The following is a 15,888-nucleotide window of genomic DNA, read 5'->3' as shown; positions in this document are numbered from 1 at the left end:
GATGCAGCTCAGTATCGTAATGTTTGGAAGTCCCTACAAAAGGCCTATTGTCCTGCAGTGATCGTCTATCGGATGATATGATGATGATGATGGTAGAATATATATTCTGTATAAAAATTTAGGCATGTAGTGCGAAACTGGTGGTGTCAACATCCTTATTCATCAACTTCTCAAAGAAAGGTTACTACACCAACCATATTGTCCTGGGAGTGACAGCGGAAAAATCGCTTCCATTCACCCCTGAAACGACAAAGAAGTACCATTTTTCAAATACCCTTTCAAGCCAGAGTATCACATATCAAACACCACATTAATGCCCATGAGAAGCGGCCCGTCATTGCTCACAATAGGCGAGACTCTGACGAGGGACCGCCATTTTGTCACTGCTAATGGTCTCAAAAATTTGAACGTTATATCATTTGAGTAGCTTTTCATTTTAATTAAAATCTTTTTGACAAAAACTTCAAATATTATGCTCTAAAAAGCATAATATCCTTTCTATTGACAAAAATAAACCATCGTATCAACATCCTTCCATCCGTCATCATCCATCCTGGATGGATGGATCCATCCGTGTCCTTTCTATTGACAAAAATAAAACATTGTACATCAGTTTGAAGATGGTGCTATGCCAAATGGGATCATAGAGTTAATTTTGTTTTTTTTGGCACCGCCTCTACTCTCACTCTTCGCAAAAAAAAATAGTAAATAAATTACGAAGTTAGGTAACAAACGTAAAAAAAAATGCACTAGAATTGAGAACCTCCTTTTTTAAAGCCGGTTAAAAATAGCTAGATGTGTCTGAGAAAATTCGTAGAAATATCACCGACTGTTATATTTATTCGCGTGTTGGTTTTATGTATTTAGCCACAAAGACTGAGATTTAAGATCAATTGTCCGCTCTTCCAAGTTATAAATGTTTTGACGTTACTAAAGCCACTGCTAATGGAATTAACATAATATCATTTGAATGTTTGAGTGTGTCGATGGACGTTGGGGTCCCAAGGTGCGAATGGCGACCCCGCACCGGAAAGCGTAGTGTTGGTCGACCCTCCACTATGTGAACCGTCGATATCAAGCGGGTTGCAAGGAGCCGCTGGATGCTGGCGGCTCTGGACAATTGTGCTTGGAGGTCCATGCAAGAGGCCTATGTCCAGCAGTGGACGTCTATCGGCTGATAAGGTAAGGGTTGAGTGTTGATCTGTAACTTGGCTATACTATATAATATGGCCCGTTCATAGACGAGGCAACAAAACAAACAAGTCAAAATATTTTCAGACTATTCTATGAATAAGAAAACCTATTCACAATCATTGTAAAGGAGATGGTCCATTTCAGGTCCTCTCTTGTATACTCTTGTCCCCGTATCATTAAAATTTAAAAACTACAAGGATCTTATTAAAATTTATTAAAGTGAATGTAACTAAATAAAAAGAAATAAATAAAATTAAAACCTAAGTTTTTGAGATAAATCAAGATGGCGCCCATAAAGCAACTATGACATGACAATTGACAGCAAACGTCAGATCGATTACTACATTGAAAACGTCATCAATCCGCCATTATTACCCTTAATAGTGTTGCATTTCTTGGGAGATCATGAATATTATTTCGAAAGAATTAAAGTAAATTCATAGATTTGTATAATCAAAAACAGTTAAAAAAAATATTTTCTTTTATTTCCGCTAGGGTACTATGACTGGACCTGGGCTCTTTACAATTTTGGACCATCCTTTCCAAAAATAAAGAGTACAAAATCGATATTTGATTTCGAGTTTCATTGAATAAACTTATTGCTCCCGTGACCTCCTTCCACCTTATTGTTAAACGTAAAATTACTGTATTCTAAGCCGTATTACTCGGCGATAGAGTTCAAAATGGCCTTGGCGCGTGTGATATCGGTCACCTATTGTTGTAAAGCCTTTTGTTACTAGTGCTACACCTACTTGTGATAACATATTCGTACACTATTCTTTATAAACTGATAGCCTGCGAGAGCCAGAACTACCTCATATTGGGAAGGTTAGAAGTTTTTCAGCTTATGATCCTAATATAAAGTACGGTATTTATGGAGTTTGGACTGTGGTGGCTTTGAAAGGTAGCAGGTTCCATAACTACTTATGTATAAGTAATTTTTAGATATTTATTCGGTGATAATTCGGTCTTTTCAGTTGTGTGCATTTTAAGAAATTAAATATCACGTGTCGCAATCGGTGAAGGAAAACATCGTGAGGAAACCTGCATACCAGAGAATTACCTTAATTCTCTGCGTGTGTGAAGTCTGCCAATCCGCATTGGGCCAGCGTGGTGGACTATTGGCCTAACCCCTCTCATTCTGAGAAGAGACTCGAGCTCAGCAGTGAGCCGAATATGGGTTGATGACGTATTCGGTGATATCATGAGGAGATATATGCAATTTAAGAAATTAAATATCACGTGTCTCAAACGGTGAAGGAAAAACATCGTAAGGAAACCTGCACACCTGAGAATTTTCTTAATTGTCTACGAGTGTGAAGTCTGTTTTTCTCATTCTGAGAGGAGACTTGTGCTCAACTGTGAGCCGAATATGGGTTAATTAGGATGATGATGACTGTAAAAAACGGACTTCCACGCGGAAAACGCATTGACCTCTTAAAATAAAAGGACGCACAATAATGTAGAAAATGTCACTTAAAAACTGGCCAATTTTGCTTTGGCAGCTTTAGAATTATTGGTAAAGAAAATTATACCCAAAGGCCTTTAAATATAGTCCAATATTCAATAAAATACCAAATTCAGAGCAAATTATACCTTAAGTATTGAGTTTAAGATTGAATTTGCAAATGCGACTACTTGAATTCAGTGCCAAGAAGTTGTGTTTGACTCTCATTGAGTGTGGACGTTTTTTGGTCACTGATTGTGCATCCACTTTATTATAGGAGATCGATGGGAAAAAGACGTGTATATTCTATATGACACTATACCATGACCGCGACTTCGTCTACTGTCATATACAAGTTGAATGTCATTAAGCTACTGTTACAATGCTCATTTCAAGGACGAAAGCATGCTACTATTGAGCAGTTGTTACTTATTAGCATGTGTATCGCAACATTGCTAATAATGAGCATGTTTATTTCGAGCTTGCTCAAGAATCGACAGTCGTGCGATTTATGAGCATGCTACCTGCTGCGCGGGTGGAAGGGTGCTTTTAGCGCGTCCGAACAGGTTTTCTTATTGAGTATGCTAGTCGATCAGCATTGCTAGTCTGTATTCTCTTCACCTTCATCTCTCCCTGTCTAATACCGATACTATCGACAGAGAGCGATAGATACAAATTAGCATAAATAATTGGAATGTTTGCTTTGAGCATGCTTATTCAGGAGCATACTTAAGAATTGCATGCTTTTTGCTAGTAAATGTAAACTGATGATAAGCATGCTCGTATGGAGCATACTTAATAGCACGTTTTTAGCATGCTATTTTAGAACATGTGTAACAGTACCATTACGTTTAGCTAGCAATTGGCCGGGCTCTGTACTATACTGTATATAGGGATAGTATTGCCATGTCAACACTAGATTAGGAGATTATCTCTTGATATATTATGTGTGGAACTGATTTAATATTTATTGCAGGCCTGTTTGAATTATTAACGTTCAGCTAAATATTTGTTGGTATGAATGTATTTTTTTAATTTGCTTAAATACATGGAACATTTGATGGTAAGTGGTGATCGTCGGTTATGAAGTATAGGCATTATAGCAAGCTATTAGACATGGTTTATACATTCTTTGCACTTATGAATTCATGAAGCTAGCCACTAGATTAAGGGTCTGGTTACCCGAGACATTATGAAGATTATCATCATCTTCATCATCATCAACAGCCGATGAACGTCCACTGCTGGCCATAGGCCTCTCGCAAGGACTTCCAAACACCACTTCGCTACCACTTTTCGCTGGCGGGAGGCTTCGGCCGTTGCTAGTTACCACATTACCGACAAAGACGTACCGTCAAGCGATTTAGTGATGTCGTGTAGAAACCGGAAGGCATGTGGATTTTCATCCTCCTCATAACAAGTTAGTCTGTTTCCATCTTAGATTGCATCATCATTTACCATTAGGTGATATTGTAGTCAAGGGCTAATTTGTAAAGAATAAAAAAAGTCTTTTATAAAACATGACCAATATTCCCATTCCCCTCCAATAGTCGGGAAAGACTGTATTAGGTGTTTTAGCAGACTCAGAGGTGATTACAAAAAAAGAAAACTAATGTCGAACAAAACTTATGATTTACAACATTTGTCAGGACAACTTAATTAACAAATCAAACTGTAACCAAAATAAGACCCTAGAATGGCAGATAATGACCTTGAGTGGAGTCACGCACTTGTGAACGATGTATGTAGGGTTAAAGGCGTCTTTGACTGTTAACAAACACTCCTACTAACTTTTCCACTCAAGTCACTCTCCCCGCCTATCCCAAGTAACCATAAAGAATTACACAACAAGAGATGTGGACGGTTCGAACGCCACGAGTACACTGAAGCCGTCCGTACCACAAGTCGTTGTAGCGCAGCGATAACAGGTGTGGGTACGACAATACCTACGGGGCGGGGATCAAACCACCACCCGTCGATGATGAGTCCGACCGCTCTTACCGTTGAGCTATTGAGGCTCTTATGATAATGATGATGACTTACCAAGTTCAGAGCCACAGACGCGCGGGATGATCTCCAAGATGGCGGAGCAGGAGGCATCTTCGAAGCAGAGCTGCCTCGCGAGGAGACAGTTCAGGATCGCCATCGTCCCTTTTATACCCGGCCCTGGAAAGAGGGTAGTCAGTTAAAATTTTATCTACCCAATAAACATCTTTGTATCTACCTCATTGGTCGTTAACGGCCTCCGTGGCGCAGTTTTATGCGAGGTCGATTTACAAGACGGAGGTTCTGGGTTCGATTCCCGGTTGGGCCGATCAAGGTTTTCTTAATTGGTCCAGGTCTGGCTAGTGGGAGGCTTCGGCCGTGGCTAGTTACCACTCTACCGACAAAGACGTATCGCCAAGCGATTTAGCGTTCCGGTACGATGTCGTGTAGAAACCGAAAGGTGTGTGGATTTTCATCCTCCGCCTTACAAGTTAGCCCGCTTCCATCGTAGATTGCATCATCACTTACCATCAGGTGAGATTGTAGTCAAGGGCTAGAATAAAGATAATAAAAAACCCCAACATCGAACCTGTAACCTTCCTTAACGAGCTTTCATACTCGCATATATCAGAGAGACAGTATCGGAACAAAAAGGCCTCAGGGCTACATTTCATGAATAATGAAACAACTCGCTTGTTTACAGATCAATTTGATTTATTAGGATAATGTTTTTGAAACGTTCATATTAATTATTTTAATTTCGAACGAGCGTGCGTGGGGTTCGCGTTTAATAATTTCACGAATGTAATATCTCATTTGGATGGGAACGTATTGTATTGTTTTATGGTTATACGAGTAGGTACAGTGCCTTATTAGGCTAAGGCGCCTCGCGCGCTAGACTGCCAGGACGAAAGGTACTGTTACACATGCTCTAAAATAGCATGCTAAAACGTGCTATCAAGTATGCTCCATACGAGCATGCTTATCGTCAGTTTACATTTGCTAGCAATACGCATGCTATTTTTAAGTATGCTCTTGAATAAGTTTGCTCAAAGCAAACATTCCAATTACACATGCTAATTTGTATCTATCGCTCTCTGTCTATAGTATCGTGTTATACAGGGAGAGATAAGAATAGCAATGCTGATCGATTAGCATACTCAGTAAGCGAACCTGTTCAGAAGCGCTAAAAGCATGTCACCCTCCAACCGCACAGCAAGTAGCATGCGCATAAATCGCACGAATGTTGATTCTTGAGCAAGCTCGAAACAGGCATGCTCATTATTAGCAATGTTGCGATACACATGTTAATAAGTAGCAACTGCTCAATACTAGCATGCTTTCGTGTTTCGTTTCGTTTCTTGAAATGAGCATGTGTAACAGTAGCTTAATGGTCGCAATGACCAGCCGGTCTACCACAAACTTACAGCGTATATTAATAATAGGCTAGTTGACACTTTTTTTAATGACCTTAAATTGATCATTATCGTTCTACTAGATTGCAAAAAAATTATCATATTTTTTTGAGACATGAGTACATGAAAATTTCAATTTTTCAAAATTTATTTGACAATAAAAGCCAAAACGCTATCGGCCATGATGGTCGATATTTCAACTGTTTCATGACGTCACATTAACTTATCCCTTACCAAACGGAGCGTTTGATAAAAATATTAGTTAATAATTAGTATGACGTTTAGTACATCAAGTAACATTATGACGTCAGAAAATGGTCACCATCGTTTTTAACGTTAGCTAAATTTGAAAAATATTTCAATTTATTTTTAATTAAGTTTACTAAGAAATTCTTTTCTTTTCATGTAATCACGTCTCAAAAAATATGATGAATTATTTTTCAATCTAGTAGAACGACAATGAACAATTTAAGAACATTTAAAAAAAAAGTGTCAACTAGCATATTGGCTGCTACACGCCTCGTCGTAGTTGTTCCCGAAAATCTGATAATTTTTTTGCGACCATGGCCAAAGACTAATCGTGGCCATGGCCGCTTAGTGTGCAGGGGGCCTAATGGCGGACGCCTGCGGCACTGTTCGAGCTTCTGTTTTTCACAAATCCCGCGATAACCATGGATATTTCCAGAATTAATAGTGCTAATAACATATTCAAAATTCTTCAGAAAATTGTTAATATAATAGTCGATATTTGACTTTCCCTATCAATTTATATTCCCTTGAAACACTCTATTATTTAATTATGCTCAGCAGCTGAAAGTCATATTTTCTCTTCTATTTAGGTACAACGACAAAATACTTTTATATAAAATTCACATCCCATGAAAAGAGAAGGGGGGACCTTAAAGTTGAAATTTCTAAAAACTCTTCCTTCTTTTCTATGCAAAATAATGTTTTGAAACAAGAAACTAGCTGGACTCCGAGATTTCAACCTCGTAGATGTAATGATTAATAAGAAGCATCTCATTCGCACGAGAGTTTTTTTAACGGACGTTAAAAAAGCGTTTTTTTTATTCTTGACAAGTAAACCCTTGACTGCATTTTTACCTGATTGTAAGTGATGATGCAATCTAAGATAGAAGCGGGCTAACTTGTCCGAGGAGGAGTCCTCTCCCCTTTTGGTTTGTACACGACATCGTACGGAACGCTAAATTGCTTGGCGGTATGTCTTTGTCGGTCGGGTGGTAACTAACCACGGCCGAAGCCTCCCACCAGCCAAACCAATCAACTCAACTTTCGTTAATGCATTCAGTGAAAATTACAAACAGACTGTTCAATATCTATACTAATATTATAAAGCTGAAGAGTTTGTTTGTATGTTTGTTTGATTGAACGCGCTAATCTCAGAAACTACTGGTCCGATATGAAAAATTCTTTCAGTGTTAGACAGCCCATATCGAGGAAGGCTATTATCCCCGTATTCCTACGGGAACGAAAACCACGCGGCGTCAGCTAGTTATTTACATTTTTATAGATATAACTAAGCTTGTACCGATTGGATAGATCTCACTAACAGATGTATTTGGAATTCTATATTTCCTCCAATAAGCAAACAGAAAGCGTTTATCCAGAGTAAAGTAGTTATAGCGCACACTAGCGACGTGGTACTAGCGACAAAGGACAACGACACGAAACTATTTGAATCCGAAACGAAAATAATTGTAAATTTGTGACCGTAACTTTCATATTTTTCAACATTAATTGTTATTGGTGTCTTCATCTAGTGTGAATGGTGATCCTAATTTGGAGATGGATGAAATTTTCAATCTGTTACCATTAAAGTCCAGACGCATTTACTTAAATACTTACCTATGAAAAATTTAATAAGTGAAGAAAACAACAACGAATGGATTCACTTACGAAAGGAGTTTTCTAAACTATTATCTCCCACGTTTACCTCACATACTCATTATTCATCTTCACAGTAGTCGGAAATTATGTTACCGGGTAAAAGCATCTACCTTAATATCCAAAATTGTAGACTTTGTACATTTAACTTTCAATTAAAATAAGTCATTGAATATTGAACTAAACTATTTTATTTTCTCGCAATCGTAGTGAAAAGCAGAGTGTAACACGTGGGGCTAAACCCATTATAAACTCGGTTTCTATTTAGGCGGTCCTCGCCTTACGTCTCGGGCCCTAAAAATACCACGTATATAATGGGTCTTTTTAGCCCCTTGTATAACAATCTACTATTTTTTATTGTGTATGTAATTTTTATATTGTTTCCTCCAAAAATAATAAAGCGAGAGGCAGCGATGCTTTAAATGGTGAAGGAAAACAATTATGAGGAAACCTGCATACCTACCTGAGTTTACTTAATTATCTTCGTATGTGACGTGTACCAATCCGCATTGAGCCAGCGTGGTGGACTATAAGCCTAACCCCTCTCAGCTTTTCGAGAAGAGAACATCATCATCATCCAACAGCCGTTCGATGTCGACTGCTGGACATAGGTCTTTTGCATGTACTAACAAACAAAACGGTCTCGAGCCGCCAAAATCCAGCGACTCCCAGCAACCCGCTTGATGTCCTCGATCCACTTAGTGGGGGGGTCGACCAACATTACGCTATGTGGGGTCGCTATTCCTGTCTTAAATATAATCTATACTATCTATTTGTTTGTTTGATTGAACGCGCTAATCTCAGGAACTACTGATCAGATTTGAAAAATTCTTTCAGTGTTAGATAGACCAATTATCGAGGAAGGCTATATATTTTATCCGCGTATTCCTACGGGAACGGGAACCACGCAGGTGAAACCGCGGAGGCGTCTACTAGTAAATACTAAATAGAAACGCGACATTTCTGTCGCAAAGTGTGCGCACATCCAACTTGTAGAATATTCAAAAGCCGAACCGTGCATTCATCGGGCGATCGATACGAATCTCAGCTATTTTGAAAGCGAAGATATTTTCAACGGCGTCGGGTCAATTATACTCATACAGCCTGTTCCAACTCTACGCTACATTAATTTGCTTTTAGTGGATTACGGATTTAGTTTTTGGTGTTTTGTACCAAATACGCTGAGTTTAAAGTTACGGGATTAACACATTCAATGAATATTTATGTTCTGGTTACTCGAATAGATGGATGGAAATGGATTTATTTATTATCATTTAATTTATGCATTCAGTAAAAACAGCTTTAATAAGCCCATCTGTATAATGTTCTGATCTACTGAGAGTTGATTTTATTATATTCAAATAACAGTGAATTTCCGTGATTCAGTTTTTCACAAATCCCGCGGGAGCCATGGATTTATTCGAGATAAAGTAGCTTTAGCTTGTATGTTGATCAATAACGTCCTCTATATTGAAAGTCGCATTAAAATCGGTTTAGCCGTTGTAAATATTAGCCCGGAAAAACAGACGGACAAAATGGACGAAAATTTTAAAGTAGTTTGTTTCTCTTTTATTATTCTACTAATATTATGTACGCGAAAGTTTGTTATTGATGTGTGTTTGTTTGTTACTATTTAATGCCACTACTACTGAAGCGATTTGGCTGAAAGGAGATGGTCCAAAATTGTATGGAGCCCAGGATCAGTCATTGTACCCTACCCTACAGCGGAAATAAAAGAAGATATTTTTTTAACTAATTTTGATTATACAAATCTACGAATTTACTTTAATTCTTTCGAAATAATATTCATTATCTCCTAAGTATTGCAACATTAATAGAGGTAATAATGGCGGATAGATGACGTTTTCAATGCAGTAATCGATTTGACGTTTGCTGTCAATTGTCATGTCATAGTTGCTTTATGGGCGCCATCTTGATATAATTCAAAACTTGGGTTTTTATTTTATTTATTTCTTTTTATTAAGTTAGCATTATTCACTTTAATAAATTTTAATAAAATCCTTGTATTTTTTAACTTGAATTAAAATTTTAATGATACGGGGTACAAGAGTGGACCTGAAACGGACTGCTGCTTTCTAGTTGCCCATATAATAGTAGAGGAGCCGAACAGAGGATTTTTGCAGTTACTCGAGCGCGCCAGATGAACATAAGGGACTATACCTTGCACGTTGTTGAGTACCTCCATCAAGTATGAGCTCTCAATATTGGTGGGTACGTTTAGGGCAACCAAAGAAAACTAACTTCAGAAATACTCTACTACTTGTACTAATACTTGAGTTGATAGCTAAATAGTGTGAACTTTGAAAATCTGACGATTTGAGCGTAACCTAATGGAATGGGAGGGTTCCAAAGTTACGGTATAAAACCCTTATGTTTCTGTTATCAAGCGTGATTAATTTTTTACTAATTTTGAACGAACCGCTGAAAGCGAAAAAAGTATATAACCATTTATTCTTTCTATCATCTAATCTACCAAATTAAATAGATTCCAATGACGCTTCATAAACTGCAAATTTAGCATCCCGGGCTCCCCTACTATAAAGAGCTTACATTTAAACTACTGGAGTCAGCTGCTACCCAATGCTATGGTTTAAATAAGTTTTTCCCTGACCAAGTCCTACGGACTTGTAAAACTGAGGTCTTTTGGGAATTATATTGTTAAAAGCGAATTCTTCCAAACAATACCCACAGGGGTTACCCTATTTCTTTTAGAAAATAGGATGGTGAAATTAGGTGGTAAAAATGGTTAGTCTTGGACATCGAATATTTTTTCCTTTTTTTTTATAAAAACTACCATAGAAATAAAATATACTGTAATAAAACAAAATTAAAAATACACAATATAATAATTAAACTCCAACAACAGTCTAGTCTCCCTCGTCACCACCTTCCTCTTCTTCGTCAAATTCACCTTCTTCCTCGGCAGTGGCTTCCTGATATTGTTGGTATTCAGACACCAAGTCGTTCATGTTGCTCTCCGCTTCAGTGAATTCCATCTCATCCATTCCTTCTCCGGTATACCAGTGCAAGAACGCTTTACGTCTGAACATAGCCGTAAACTGTTCAGAAATCCGCTTGAACAACTCCTGAATAGCAGTGGAATTACCGATGAATGTTGCAGACATCTTCAAACCGCGCGGAGGGATGTCGCAGACAGCAGTCTTCACATTATTAGGTATCCATTCAACGAAGTACGACGAATTCTTATTCTGTATGTTCATCATTTGTTCGTCTACCTCCTTCATTGACATACGGCCTCGGAATACCGCGGCAACTGTCAAGTAACGACCGTGGCGAGGATCACAGGCTGCCATCATGTTCTTGGCATCAAACATCTGCTGTGTCAATTCCGGAACCGTTAAAGCGCGATACTGCTGACTGCCGCGAGAAGTTAACGGCGCAAAACCAGGAATGAAGAAGTGTAGACGAGGGAATGGAACCATATTCACAGCAAGCTTCCGCAAATCAGCGTTCAGCTGACCGGGGAATCTAAGACAGGTGGTAACGCCAGACATCGTAGCAGATACAAGATGGTTCAGGTCTCCATACGTGGGGGTGGTCAGTTTGAGTGTTCTGAAGCAAATATCATACAGAGCTTCATTGTCAATGCAGTAAGATTCGTCAGTGTTTTCCACTAGCTGATGAACAGAGAGTGTAGCGTTGTATGGTTCGACGACTGTATCGGACACTTTGGGCGATGGGACGACGCTGAATGTATTCATAATCCTATCAGGGTATTCTTCTCTGATTTTTGATATAAGAAGCGTCCCTAAGCCTGCTCCTGTGCCGCCTCCGAGAGAATGTGTCAACTGGAAGCCTTGAAGACAATCGCAGCCTTCAGCTTCTTTCCTGACAACATCGAGAACAGAGTCCACAAGTTCTGCCCCTTCAGTGTAATGTCCTTTCGCCCAGTTATTACCAGCGCCTGACTGGCCGAAGACGAAGTTGTCCGGGCGGAAAATCTGGCCGAAAGGCCCTGAACGGACAGAGTCCATGGTTCCAGGTTCAAGATCCACCAGAATGGCACGCGGTACATATTTGCCTCCAGTTGCTTCGTTGTAATACACGTTTATGCGCTCCAACTGAAGGTCGGAGTCCCCGTGGTATGTGCCAGTTGGATCGATGCCATGCTCGTCCGATATAACCTCCCAGAACTGGAAATGAAAGATTTATGTTACTGCAACGTTACACAAGAACACCTGCTGGTTTAGTTTCCTTTTATAGATTGTATACCTAGAGCTTTACGTAGTGGAATACGCACTACTGATATTATTATAGTCTGTCGAATTCGTAGCACTAGCATAAATAATTTAGAGAGCTTAAAATAATGTGTCCTATCGACTTACTAACATCAAGACCTTGCAGTAAAGCTATCAACAACCTATTTAATATTACCTACGGAAATTGTAATATTCCTAACTATATTTTATCGTCAGACATTTTGAATGGCAAGTCAAGGCCACTGTTTATCAACGTTAAATGTTTCTTTTAAGCATTTCTTTTTAATTTAGAGATAGGCCTGACTTATTTTTGCGCAAAAAGATTTCATACGAAGATATAACCATGAATTTGACGTATGTGAAATATGTATCCAAGGTTACAAATTGTGATATTAAAAGGTACAGGCTTACATAAAACCACTGTTTTCTACTTAATTTTATACAGAAATTCTATCTAATACTCGGTGGGTATCTCTTCAGCCTACCGGAGGTTGCTATCTAGCCACGGCCGAAACTCATTAATAGAACATCGTCTATTTTCGGTCATTACGCGACATCATACCGGAACGCTAAATCACTGGGCGGTACGTCTTTGCCGGTAGGGTGGTAACTAGTCACGGCCGAATGCTCCCACCAGCCAGACCTGGACCAATTAAATTTTTTTTAATGCAGATAGGCTCGCGTTTGACTATGATCTGTGCCTATTCACTCTTGTTATGAAGATACCCAAGTTATAATATTCAGAAAACACAGACTTGGGAAGGGTATTCCAAACCTTAGCCGTGCGTATGAGAAAAGAAGACGCAAAGCGTTTTGTACGTGTCCTAGGGACATCTACAACATAGGGATGAAAACCCACCCGATGTCTTGCAGTGCGATAGTAAAAAGGCGAAGATGGTATGACATCGAATCTGCCCAGCCGGGGATCGAACCCAGGACCTTCTCGTCAATCCACCGCGCATACCACTGCGCCACGGAGGCCGTCAAATGTACTTTGTACGAAGCAATATTTCGAAAACTTGACGTACTGTCTCGTACAAGATAAAACTCAGTGACGTATTACACTGAGGTAAACTTTGAAAATATGAAACTCTTACCTTAGCACCAATTTGATTTCCGCACTGACCAGCTTGTATATGAACAATCTCTCTCATGATACTTAGGTAATTGGAATAATATTAAGTATTTCCTTAAATAACGATTTTCACCAAAAAGGGAACAATTCAACGACCAACTAGACAGGTGAACTTAAAACAAATGTGATTTTTCAAATTGCGTTCTATTTATTTTTTTTGAATTTTGAGAGATTCTCGTAATTTTTCACGGAGTTTTTATAATATAAATCAGTTATATAACCTTCTTTCCACTCGGTATTTTAAAACTTCTGATATTTAAATATAAAATGATGCTGTTTATTATTTTGTTCGCCCAGTTGCATGTTTGTATTTTCTCGATTTTCTCAAAAACTTCAGGTACGAAATAGATAAAATTAAAGAGTTACATTTTTTTCATTTCTTTTTTTTTTATTCATAATAGACTTGCGGTAGATGAGGTCTAGGTTGGCGCGCGCTTGCCTAGAAAATGCCTATTCACTCTTGTCTTGAAGGTGCACAAATCATAAGAAACACAGAAGCCGGAATTCCACATCTTCGCTGTTCTTATTAGAAACGTCTATTATTATTTAGATTATTATATAGCGATTTATTCGATACTAAAACATAATAAAGTTTTTTTTTAATATTCGTCTGTCGGTCTGTCTGTCTCTCTCTCTACTTTCAGTGGAAGATAGAGTAGATTATGTGGCAGCATAAAGGCTACTTTTTATTTTGAAAAAAAAAAATACTTGGTTTTGGTTTGTGAACTGAATTTCACGCGTAATAAGTCATGCGCATCTGCTAATTTATTATATTTTGCAGCACTGTACCCAAAAAGTGAATAACGTCCTTTTGTGGATATCAAATAAAGTAATGCATCACAAGATATGGTATCAGCGAACAATTAAATCTAGACTTTATGTTGTATATAATAACGTACACAATACAAGAGCCTCTCCACTCAAAGGTACAGTGAAACACATTAACTAATTAATCGGATAGGTTTCACTCGGTATTCGTTTTCCCTGTGATAACATGGTCGTCTGTCCTGATCATGTACCGAAGTATTGATTATGGTGTGACATCAGGTTGAGCGACACGTCATTCATTTTCATCATTATCAACCCATATTCAGCTCATTGATGAGCTCGAGTCTCTTCACACTAATATTATAAAGGCGAAAGTTTGTGTGTAAGTGTGAAAGTGTGTAAGTATGTTTGTTCCTCTTTTACGCTGCGGCTATTGAAGCGATTTGGCTGAAATTTGGAATGGAAATAGATTTTAGTCTGGATTAACTAGTCATACAGATACATAGTCTACTTCGTCCCGGAGAAATCCATGGTTCCCGCGGGATTTGTGAAAAACTGAATTCCACGCGGACGAAGTCGCGGGTGTCCGCTTTCGTCGTCCGCGTGGCGCTTTCGTTCACTATGGACACACTAAAAACAGAAAAATAAAATCTTTTTAACAAAAAATTCAACCGACTTCAAAATCCCAAAATAAACTAAAAAGCGAAAAATAACATCGTATGTGCTACCTTTTGATCAGTTTGATGTCGTTTTTAAGTTTATTTTTGAGATTTTGATGTCTGTTGAATTTTTTGTTAAAAAGATTTTATACCGAACAAAATTAATACTGTATCATAATCATCGTCATCAACCCATATTCGGCTCACTGCTGAGCTCGAGTCTCCTCTCAGAATGAGAGGGGTTAGGCCAATAGTCCACCACGCTGGCCCAATGCGGATTGGCAGACTTCACACACGCAGAGAATGAAGATAATTCTCTGGTATGCAGGTTTCCTCACGATGTTTTCCTTCACCGATTAAGACACGTGATATTTAATTTCTTAAAATGCACACAACTGAAAAGTTGGAGGTCATATCCACTGGGCTATCACTTGTCATAATCATAATGAACTTTAAATAAAATATTCTCATAATTATTATAACTATGATTGATAACTGTGATTATATTTATCATGTACAAAATCTGATAAAACTGGAGCTATTTAGTTTCCCTAATGTTAGCATGGCGTGTAAAGTCAACCGATGTGTATGTCTACGCAAGTTTTCGTACCTTTGATTTATTCATAGTAATTGTACTTCACAGACGTAATTTACAGTTTTCACTAACTTTTAATAAATTTAATTATAGCTGGGCATTATTTTTTTTTATTTTATAGCAGCTTATTATTAATGTAGATTAAAATTGTATCAAGCTTAGTTATTATTTCTTTTTATAATTTAATAGCACTTTTAGTTTTATATCGAAGTTATAATTTCTTTCTTTATAAAAAAAGGAAAATCCTACTAATATTATAAACGCGAAAGTTTGTTTGCATGTTTGTTACAACTACTGAACCGATATGGCTGAAACTTTGAATGGAAATAGATTTCACTCTAGATTAACACAGGCTTTTCAACCCGGAAAAATCCACGATTCCCGAGGGTTTTGTGAAAAACTAAATTCCACGCAGACAAAATCGCGGGCGTCCGCTATTTATACATGTATTTTTCAACATCATACATTTTACTGTTATTTAATGTACACTTTGGTTTGGTTGGACAGACGCGTTTGTATGTGGAAATTAATGAGCGTCAGCAA

The 15,888-nt window shown here is 38.1% G+C and overlaps 2 protein-coding genes across 4 annotated transcripts in view; both read right to left on the bottom strand.

Annotated features, from left to right (window-relative positions):
• Positions 1-15,888, bottom strand: part of LOC112050383 (uncharacterized) — a 249,693-nt gene that overhangs the window by 65,164 nt on the left and 168,641 nt on the right. For all 3 annotated transcript variants that reach the window (XM_052889361.1, XM_052889362.1, XM_024088637.2), the window contains one exon: positions 4,685-4,807. In XM_052889361.1, the coding sequence (XP_052745321.1) occupies positions 4,685-4,807 (123 nt within the window). The remainder of the gene's footprint in view (positions 1-4,684; positions 4,808-15,888) is intronic.
• Positions 10,829-13,402, bottom strand: LOC112050385 (tubulin beta chain). Its single transcript, XM_024088639.2, has 2 exons — positions 13,286-13,402; positions 10,829-12,122 (listed from the first exon to the last, which is right to left on the bottom strand). The coding sequence occupies exons 1-2, from the start codon at positions 13,340-13,342 to the stop codon at positions 10,836-10,838; spliced, it is 1,344 nt and encodes a 447-aa protein (XP_023944407.2). The 5' UTR covers positions 13,343-13,402; the 3' UTR covers positions 10,829-10,835.

Source organism: Bicyclus anynana, chromosome 25 (genome assembly GCF_947172395.1).
Source record: "Bicyclus anynana chromosome 25, ilBicAnyn1.1, whole genome shotgun sequence".
NCBI lineage: Eukaryota > Metazoa > Arthropoda > Insecta > Lepidoptera > Nymphalidae > Bicyclus > Bicyclus anynana.
Note: the sequence above shows the minus strand (reverse complement) of the source record. Positions and strands in the feature narration are given on the sequence as shown.